The 10524-nt window shown below is 41.4% G+C and overlaps 1 protein-coding gene across 1 annotated transcript in view; it reads left to right on the top strand.

Annotated features, from left to right (window-relative positions):
• The first annotated feature begins 5371 nt into the window (after positions 1-5371).
• EPG5 (ectopic P-granules autophagy protein 5 homolog) overlaps positions 5372-10524 on the top strand; it is a 109497-nt gene continuing 104344 nt past the window's right edge. The window contains exon 1 of the mRNA XM_045459072.1: positions 5372-5504. Coding sequence (XP_045315028.1) covers positions 5442-5504 — 63 coding nt within the window. The 5' untranslated portion in view covers positions 5372-5441. The remainder of the gene's footprint in view (positions 5505-10524) is intronic.

Here is a 10524-nt window from a genome sequence, read left to right as displayed (position 1 = left end):
GAGTTGACTCCTTCTAAAGGCTGTGTAGGAAGGAGCTGTTCTAGGCCCTCTCCTTGCTCAGTAGATGGTCGTCTTACCTCTATGCATGTTTGTGTGTCCATTTTCCACCTTTGTATAAGGACACTTGTCTTACTGGATTAGGACCCACCCTCATGACCTCATTTTAACTTGATTACTGAAAGATCCTATCTCCAAATAAGGGCACGTTCCAAATAAGGTCACATTCAAGTACGGGGGGGGGGGGGGGGGGGTTGTGGAGGGGAGGGGGGCTTAAGGCTCCAAAATATAAATTTTGAGGGATACAATTCACCCCATAATTATATTTATATGCCAACTCCCACCTGTCACTGGTGGAGGGCTGCTTTCAGTTTAGGGGGATGCAGTATTTCCATGGCACCTTCAGCCTGTCATACATGTGGCCAAAGGGAGCTCTGAGACAAAGATGTGATAATTAGAGCTTGGGTTTTTGTGTACTCAGAAATGAGAAATGCCAGGGAGATATGAGGGGGACACCAGCAATATCTGGTACTTTGTGGGTGCAAATAACTAATCATTTCCATGATTCATTTAACATTTTTTTAAGTGGGGAAGATTATGAGAGGGGAAATAGTAGAAAAAAGATAAGTTTTATATGTTTTGCTTCCTGTGGGAGAAAAAGTCTGTCAATAGAGGAGACTCCACCTATATAAGCCTTCAAAAACAAAAAAAAATGTAGGCTGGCTATTTTTGGTACTCGCACTGCCAGCTAATTGTCTCAAGAAGCTGAAAAAATTTAGAAGTAATGTGAGTTCTGTGTGATTTTTTAAAAATATGTTTAGTAATCACGAATGATGAAATCATTAATGCTTCCTACAGAGTGAGGAAGTAATTAACTGTAGAAGACGGCCTTCTCGGAAATCATGTCACGGGAGGTTTTGTCAGTGGGGTATTGCCGGCAGATGGCAACAGAGACTCTGGAATCTAATTTTGTAGGGGAGTTTAAGAAAGGCTTGCCCAGGGCTCATTCCTGAGTTCAGCAGCATTCATTGAACCCCTGTTACGGCAAATACTGTTCCAGACGCTGGCTGAATTAGGAATCATGCTCCTATTAAGTTTTGGAATACTATGTGAGTTATACTCCTTTTATGAATGCCTGGTAACTGTTTCAAATTGGGATTTTTCTCACGAGATAGAAGACTATTTTAAATTCTTAAAGCTGCAATGAAAATTAATATAACCCATTGGAAGGAAATTTGGTAAATACTTATTAAAATTAAAAATGAGAATGTCTCAGGGCACCTGGGTGGCTCAGTCAGTTAAGCATCTGACTATTGGTTTCAGCTCAGCTTGTGATCTCACGGTTTGTGAGTTCAAGCCCCACATCAGGCTCTATGCTATCAGTGTGGAGCCTGCTTGGGATTCTCTCTCTCTTTCTCTCTCTCTCTCTCTCCCTCTTGATCTGCCCCTTCCCTAGTCATGTGTTCTTTCTCTCTCTCAAAATAAATAAAACTTAAAAAATTAAAAAAAATGAGAATGTGTTTTTCATCAGCAATTTTGCAACTAGGCATCTATCTTATAGAAGTATTCATGCACAAAAATATACAAGTATGGTCATTTGTAATTTTTTTTAAAGATTTTTTTTTTTTAATTTTTTTTTTTTTCCAACGTTTATTTATTTTTGGGACAGAGAGAGACAGAGCATGAACGGGGGAGGGGCAGAGAGAGAGGGAGACACAGAATCGGAAACAGGCTCCAGGCTCTGAGCCATCAGCCCAGAGCCCGACGCGGGGCTCGAACTCACGGACCGCGAGATCGTGACCTGGCTGAAGTCGGACGCTTAACTGACTGTGCCACCCAGGCGCCCCATAAAGATTTTATTTCTTTTTAAGTAATCACTACACTCAGTGGGGAACTTGAACTTACAACCCCCAGGATCAAGAGTCCAACTGAGCCAGATGGGCACTCCTAAGCATTGTTTTTGATAGTAAAAAATTGGAAACAATTAAATGGCTCCCAGAAGTCTGTTTAAATAAAGTTATTTATTTAATATAAAGGGAATGTTAAATTAATTAAGAGAAAAATGAAATAGAGCTATTGGGGTGTCTAGGTGGCTCAGTCAGTTGAGCGTGTGACTCTTGATTTTGGCGCAGGTCATGATCCCAGGGTTGTGGGATCAAGCCCCATGTTGGGTTCCATGCTGAGCGTGGAGCCTGCTTAAGATACTCTCTCTCTCTCTCTCTCTCTCTTTCTCTCTCTCTCTCTCCCTCTGCCCCTCTCCCCCACTCGTGTGCTCTCTCTCACTCGAAAAAATAAAAAAGAGAAATAGAGCTATCTTCTTTATAAACACATATCTCCAAGATTTATGAATTAAAAGGTCACAGGTAATATACACATAGATACTGAGTATTTAAGAATGGGGTATTTGTGCATAGGTAGAAAGTCTGAAAGAATGCATAGTGAACTGTTAGTAATTATTGACTCTAGGGAGACAGGTTAACTTTCTATTACATGTTCTTCTATGTTGTACTTCTATGTTTGTGAAAAATTTTAAGAATAGTATAATTTAAAACTATTATATAGAAACTTTGAAGGAAGAAAAAAATATAAAATCAATGCCCATGTCAATGCTGTGACTATTCTGAATAACTCAGTATCTTTAAATAAAATATTTCTGATATTCATCTTGGCCCCAGTGTATAAGTATAGAGTATTGCAAATACAGAGAGAGTAAACCTGGCTCCCTATCTTAAAAGTCTGTTTATGCTGCACAATTGCATGGGTTCAAATCCCAGCTCTCCCGTATCCTAGCTGTGTGACTCTAGACAAATCACTGGGCCTTAGTCTCTGTCTATAAAATGAGAACAATAACATTTTGTAGGGTTGCACGAGAATCAAATGGGTTACATGAAGAGTCCTCAGAACAGTTCCTGGCTTATAGTAAGTGCTCAGGAAATGGAGATTATTACTGCTGAAGGATCGGTAATAGCAAACCCTTCACTGCTCAGTTAGGCCAGTGATTGTGCTTGCTGTAAATATTTTAGAGTTTCTGCAGATAGAATTTATATATAGAAAATACGTTTGTCATTGTTTTGTAGGTTTTTTTGTTTTTGTTTTTAAAGTTTGTTTGTTTTTGAGGGAGAGAGGGAGAGAGTGAGAGAGAGAGAGCGAGAGAGCACATGAGTGCACAGTAGAGAGGGAGAGAGAGAGAATCCCAGGTAGGCTCTGTGCGAGCCAGACGCCAGGTTCCATCTCGTGAACCAGAGATCATGACCTGAGCCCAAATCAAGAGTTGACACTTAACCTATTGAGCCACCCAGGTGCCCCCATCATTTTCTTGTTTGAAATGAATCTTTTAAACTAATTATTTTAAAATTAATGTTCAATTTATTTGTCATATACATTTTAAAATTTAATTTTTTAAAAAGTTTTTTTATTTATTTTTGAGAGAGAGAGAGAGTGACAGAGCATGAGTGGGGGGGAGGGCAGAGAGAGAGGGAGACACAGAATCCGAAGCAGACTCCAGGCTCTGAGCTGTCTGCACAGAGCCCGATGCAGGGCTCCAACTCACAGACTTGGAGATCGTGACCTAAGCCGAAGTCGGACACTTACCTGATCCACCCAGTTGCCCCTCTTTCTCTCTCTCTTTTTTTAATTTAGTTTTCTTAAGCCTTTATGAATCTCAACATTCTATTTATAAATCTAATAAATTTTAAGAATCACTTTCAAGGGGGAACTTTACCATTTGGTCAACTCAAATTCAATAGACCAAATTTTGTCAAAGAATCAGTCTCATTTGTGATTTAAATTCCTTCAGACATTGTAAACTACAGTATTAAATTTAATATAGATTAATTTCTTCTATTGCCTGAACTGACCAACAAAACCAACTACTTATGGTACTAAGGTATAACAAATTCAGTTTATAAATGTAACATATGCCCCCTTTTCCCCATAGGCTGTGATACATTTATTGCAGTTTATCTATACATCATGTGTGCTTCCCAAATAAGTTGTAAATCACTGGAAGTGAAGGTAGGGTCAGTTCCATTTTGCTAAGTAGTGACTAACACACAGAGAACTTTGAAGTCCAAAAAGGATTTGAATTGGTGGAAACCAGAAAGGGTATTCCAGACCTGGAGAAATACCAGCAAAAGTAATTGGTAGTAATGGTGGTATAAAGATTTTGCTCATATTTTCCAAGTTAAATACACACACACACACACCAGGGCATACAAAGTGCATGGGCATTCCGAGTAGCTTGATAACTTTTTTTGTTATTGTTGAGGATTTGAGATCAAAAGATATGAAACTGAACTTTATATGATCAAATAGCTCACAAACAAGTCACTGTGCAGTGGCCATCTTTGGAGTGCTTTTCATTTCTCACATCGTATTTCAGGATTTTTCATTCTAGGATATGCTACCAGTGGGTGAATAGACTTATTTTCCTCCCGTACAAGCCATCTCAACTGTCTTACCCCACCACCAGACAAAACAACTCACATTCATTTGTTCCATTCATCAGATATTTATTGAGCGTCTACTATATGCTGACTAGTGTGGTAGAGGCCCTTGGGATACAACAGGGAACAAAACAAAGAACTCTGCCCTTTAGGATCTTACATTCTAGAGGAGCTGACAGGCATAAACATGAAAGCAAATTTTATAGTAGTTTAAGAGACACTAAATGCTTTGGAAAAAGAAATGGAACAGCTGGGGAAGGGAGATGCGGCCAAGCTTTTAACATCTGGAATTTAAAAATGAAGCAAGGTACACACAAAGTACATACATTCTATACTAAGAATACTTTTATGGGTCTTATTTCTTCTTTGCCCTTTTTGGATCAGGTGTCCATTTCCTGCCTAGCAATTTGTTTAGTAATACCATTTACTAACATGTCTGTCGCTCTACCAGGAACCTTTCACGATTAGCCCATTTAACCTTCATCAAACATCATCATTCTCCTTTACAAAAGAGGAAACTCAGGTGCATTTAAGGAACATCAAGAGCGCCAAGCAAAGACAGAAGCTAACTGACTTAAATACAGGTCAAAACAAGATTGACAAACATCCCTCCCAGGACTCCTTAAAGCCATTGGGCCTGAGGTGTGCGCGGCCAAAATGAGTGTGGGCCAGGGAGACAGACGCGACTTGCCAACCGGCCAGGGCCCAGGAGCTACACAACCCTTTGGAAGCCGCGGGCGGGTTGGACTTGGAGGCCCCGCACGCCGGGCCAGGGGTGGAGCCTGGACGGAAGGGGGCGGATCTACCATCTTTCATTGAAAATGCCTCCTGGAGTAGTTTGTCCTACGTTGCGGCCCGTAGCGTCCCTGAGGTGCCGCCCCTTCTCCGGGAGTGGTGGATGTCTGATCACGTGATAAGTCCAGAGGCCGGAACTGGGCAGGTTGTGGGACGCGCAGGGTTTTGATAAAAACAAACGGCGACGGCGCCACCGCAGGGTCTATGGCCGAGGCGGTAAAGCCCCAGCGCCGGGCCAAGGCCAAGGCCAGCCGGACAAAAATCAAGGTGAGGATCGCCCCCGCTAGCCTTCCAACACCCTGGCGGATGCTCCCTGCCTGTCTCCTTTTTCCTCTCTTGGGCCTCTCTATCCAGGGCTACCCATCCCCTGAGCCCCCCGCAGTCACTGCCCGCACCTCCCAGTATTTGATCCCCTTACCCATTGACACTGGCCCTGTTCAGTTATTCCATTTCCACGTTCCCCTGCCGGATTTTGTCAGGAGCCCGTATTTTCCTTTTCCTCCTCTGACCTCTGTGGGCTCTTTCCTGCTTCCTTGACTTTTTCTCACCTAGGTCTGGATTCCTGCCATGTAGTAGCTTTTCAGTTTCCAGCCTCATCTTTTGACTCTGTCTCTTTTCTCCTTTAAACCTAGGAACATTTTCAGTTCTCTCATGCACAAAGAGGGAAGGGACCGCTCCTCCACGCGTAGCATGTACTCTCTGGTAGAACTTTATGGATAGCGACAGATAGAAAGTAGATTATAGTGATGGACCTCTTCACTTTTGAAATTCAAGGTGATGGTGCTGCTGCTGTTTATTTCTCATTATCCTGGTCATTTATGATGGGGAATGAATGTCCAGAAATGAAACCAGGGCAGGGCTCACACAGTAGAGATAGATTTGAATTTTCTGGGTTTCTTCTGTTGGTGTGTTTTGTATTCGATGCAGCTTGGGTTTTAATTTTACTCCTGTATATTTTCTGAAATGACATTTACTTTACAGTGAACAGATTAAATGCTGGCCCTGGATGGCTGGACCTAGATTATTCTGGTTTACCTAGAACTGAATTTACATTAAGGAAATAATGATGATGGTATTACAATTACTGGGAATTTCCTTTTCTACAAGGGGGTGATATGCAGAGCAGGCATAACTTAAAAAAGGTATCAAAATCTGATTTTCTCATGGGAACAAAATTTTGACAAGAGACAGGTGTTCACCGGTACGGTATCTAATAATCCATAAATGCTTTATGTGACTGTCTTTCATTATGATACATTAAAAAAAGGCTGTAATGGAGTTGTGCACATCAGTATACCCAGGCCTGTGAGGAGTTACTCTTTGGGGCGAAAGCCATCTTGCTATCTAATTTAAGAAGCATATTTAAGAGAAATAATTTTGCATTGTATTGGGCTGGTAAAGAACTAGCTAGACAGAGGAGGAAGAAAAAAGCCCTTGGTCAACCATGCATAAGGTCCCTGAACCTAGAATGTGGTTGTGCATAACATGTAAACATCAGTCATGTAGAGAACAGAATCTTAAATCTTAATCTGTAGGGTTTTTTTTTTTTTTTCAAATGAATGATGAAGTGACAAGTGATACGTTCAAAGTCATGCAGTTTGACAACTCAAGTTAAAGCCAAATATCGCAATCCAGTAGCTTAATAAATTCATATATCTATATGTCTCTGTCTATAGATAGAATGTTATAAGTACTTAAAAACTTAAGAGGATGCTCTGTGAAGTTATTTTGTTTGCAAGAGAGTTTCTAAAATAAACTAAAAACCTTAAGCTTTTAATCCATCATGAAAAACCAATTGCTTATTTTATTGACATATATTAGGCAATTTTCCTATACAAACCCATGTTAATTTATTTGAAGAGACCTTCATTCTAGAGGTATTTGGTCAAACCAGAAATCTGGGCCACATACCTTTTCTCACTCTCCAAGTCTCATCAGTCACTAAGTCTTGCCAGTTGTTGTTCCTAAATATTCTCTTAATTCTGCTCATTTCTCTCCATCCCACCACTACTATCCTCCAAGGAAGAATTCTTGGATTTCTGCTAAAGGGGCCTTTCCAAGTTCATTCTTGCTGCCCATTCTCTAAACTAAAGCCAATTGATAGTTTTAAAAACAAAACCAAAACTGATACCTCTCCTCCTTAAAACCTTTCAAATGTTCCCCATTGCCCAGAGGCTAGAGTCTGGAGTCCTTCCATGGTCTCAGGGCCCTAAATGATCTGGCTTCTATCTTTCTCTGCAGCCTCAGGTTTACCACTGTTATCTCTTTTGGTTCTCAACTCTGTCTATCTATCTGTCTATCTTCTTCTGCTTCAGGACCTTTGCACATGCTGTTTCCTCTGCCCTGACACCTCTTCCTGCCCCCCTTACCCTAGCTAGCTACTGCTCAGTCATGAGATCTCTAGTGAAACAGTGCTTCCTTAGAGCTTTCCCTCATCACCCTCACATTACTTCCTCCTGCAGTGGCACACTGCATCCCTTTTGTCACTCGCCTCACTCGTAGTTATTTTGTCAACAACTCTTTTCCCTTCTCAATGAGGGAAGGCCTTGTCTTGTTCTAGTATCCTTCACAGCTCTCTGTGCACTTGGTCATGTTTGTTAAATAAAGGAATAGATGCTGGTATTGAAGAATATTTCCAAGCTTTGTCACTTAGAAGAATTTAGTAAATTTCCTCTGAGTAGCGTGAAAAAAACAAATGGAAAAAGTCCATAACACCAGTAAGACCCTCATGTTTGTCATTGAAAAAAATTATTCTCTTAGAGTAAATAGATTCATTTTTAGTGCTGGCTGTACTTGGGCCATAATTATAAAGTTCTACATTAATGAAATCTTTATTATCTGTAATATAATTTGTAAATATAACTATTTACAGAGCCATAAAGCAGTTCCAAGGCTCAGTTCAGGAAGTGAGTAGTGTCATGTGTTGTTGCCTTTAGACAGTTTGGGTGGCTTGTGGATTTTTTACTCGGCAGCTGACCTGCATTCCTCAATGTTAATCATCTGGTAGATGACCTCATGTTGTTAGGTTGTGGTTATCACCTCATTCCCAAGAGAGCATCTTTATAACTTTTTCATCTTTTTCATCTTTTAGTACCATTTTCTACTAGAATATCCCCATCTCACAGGACCCTGACTTTGGTGATCTTGGTAGATTAGAGGTTAAGTACAGTAGGTTTTTAGATTTGGACTTATTCTACAGATGCAGTGTATTATAGTCCTGGAATGTATATGAACATTAGTTAAATTCTGAATGCCAACAACTCATTAACAGTAACGATGTATGGTGATTGCTAAAGATAGACTGAGATGTGGCCCAGAAAGCTGATCACAGAAACAGAAAGACCTTTAAACTGCCATCCCCTATTGCTCTTGCCTGGATGATTTCTACCTCTTAGTCCCTCCTTCCCATGAGTAGTTACAGGAGTGAAGGTAGGGGATGCAGTATATATTATTTAGTTCCTTTTGTGCCTCCTAAGATCTGTTCATTTGTTGAGCAAACACTCACTGGTCACCTAGAAACTGTTCAGGGTACTTGGGAAATAACAGGAGAATCAAAGAACCTGGCCTTAAGGCAGTTTACATTCTCAAGGGAGAAGACAAACAAACCAATAATCCCCCTAAAAAATAATTAAAATATGTGGTATGTTAGGAGGTGATAAGTGTTAGGAAAACAGAAAAAGAACAGGGTACAGAGTTGAGGAGTACTGGTGAGAGATAAAGATGGGTTGCAATTTTCCAAGGTGACATTTAAGTAGAGACAGAAAGAGACGAGGGAGTTAGCCACATGGATTTTGGGGGAGAAGTGTTCCAGGCTAATGCCCTAAAGGAGACCTGTCTGGTTTGCCCCAAGAACTGCAGGGAGGCAGTCTGGATAGGATAGAGTGAGGGAGGGGAGGGTAGTGGAATGAAGTCAGAAAGGTAACACAGGGCCAGGTCGTGCAGGGCTGTGTCAGCCATTGTAGCAACTTCTACTCCGAGGGAAATATGTAAGCGCCAGAGGGTTTTGAGCAGAGGAGTGATACCATCTGAGTTATGCTTTAAAGGAGCACTGTGCTTGCAGTGTTGATAATGGATTGTAAAGGAGCAACAGTAGAAGCAGAGAGACCCTCTAATCGACTGTTGCAGTAATCTAGGCGACAGGTGACAGTGGCTTGGACCAGACTTTATAGCAAAGGTGGTAAGAAGTGTTTGAAGTCTGGGAGCTTCTGCAAATAGAGCCAAGAGGATTTGGTGATGGTTTAGATGTGGTATGTGGGAGAAAACAGTCAAGGATGACTCTGAGATGGAGGAGGTGGTGGATGGAATAGGTTTGGGGGCTGATCAAGGGTTCAGTTTTGAATATGCTAATTTAGAAGCGAGTGTCTGCTAGACATCCAAATGGAGATGGAGAGTAGGGTTGGGTATGGGAATCTAGAGCTTGGGAAAGAGCTCCAGGCTCGAGATTAAGATCTGGGAGTCTTTAGCCTAGAGATACTTAAAGCCAGAGACTGAATTAGGTCACTTTGGGAATGAGTGTAGTGTGAAAAGGTGATAAGAAAAGAACCCAGGGCACCCCAACTTTAAGAGTTTGGGGAGAAGAGGAGGACACACAAAGGAGTGTGGGAAGCTACCAGTGAGGTATTATGTGTCCCCAGTGCTCTTAACCGAGAATGTAGGGCCCAGAAGCTGGGTGAAGGAAGTGTATAAAGGAGGAGGAAGAGGTCAAGCCTACAAAATTCTGACACGTGAAGTAAGATTGTTAAGAGCAACAGGAAAGAGGTGGCAGCCAAGAGGAGATGTACTCAAAGCAAAATATAGAGAGACCCCATCATTCCCCCCAAGTCTTTGTACTTGTGCAGCATCCCTGTATACGTGCCCCCCCCCCCCCCCGCCCCACCAAGGAGAGCTGGTAAAATTGCCCCAAGAGCTCTTGATCTGATACAAACCCACGTGTCCAAGCCCTTTTTATCTGTTCTGTGCCAGACATTGTGCTAAGTGCTGTGGATACAGACATTATTGATAAACAGACCCTGCCTTTAGAATAATCTCATGGAAGTATTCTGTGAAGTGTGTAAAACCGAACCTTCATTATTCATGAAGAAGCAGCTCGTTGTTATTTTTATGGGAGGAAAGGAGTCGTAATTATTTTCACTTACTCCAGTTCAGAGAGAAAGAATTGCAAATGAGGAAACTTCCATTTGTTTCCCAGAACTTGAACTCTCATTTTTCTTCTGATTTTACAAAAGTGCTCATTGCTTAAAGAAGTATGTGTGCCTGAGAGTACACACATACACACACACACACACAC

Source organism: Leopardus geoffroyi, chromosome D3, assembly GCF_018350155.1.
Source record: "Leopardus geoffroyi isolate Oge1 chromosome D3, O.geoffroyi_Oge1_pat1.0, whole genome shotgun sequence".
Lineage (NCBI taxonomy): Eukaryota > Metazoa > Chordata > Mammalia > Carnivora > Felidae > Leopardus > Leopardus geoffroyi.
Note: the sequence above shows the minus strand (reverse complement) of the source record. Positions and strands in the feature narration are given on the sequence as shown.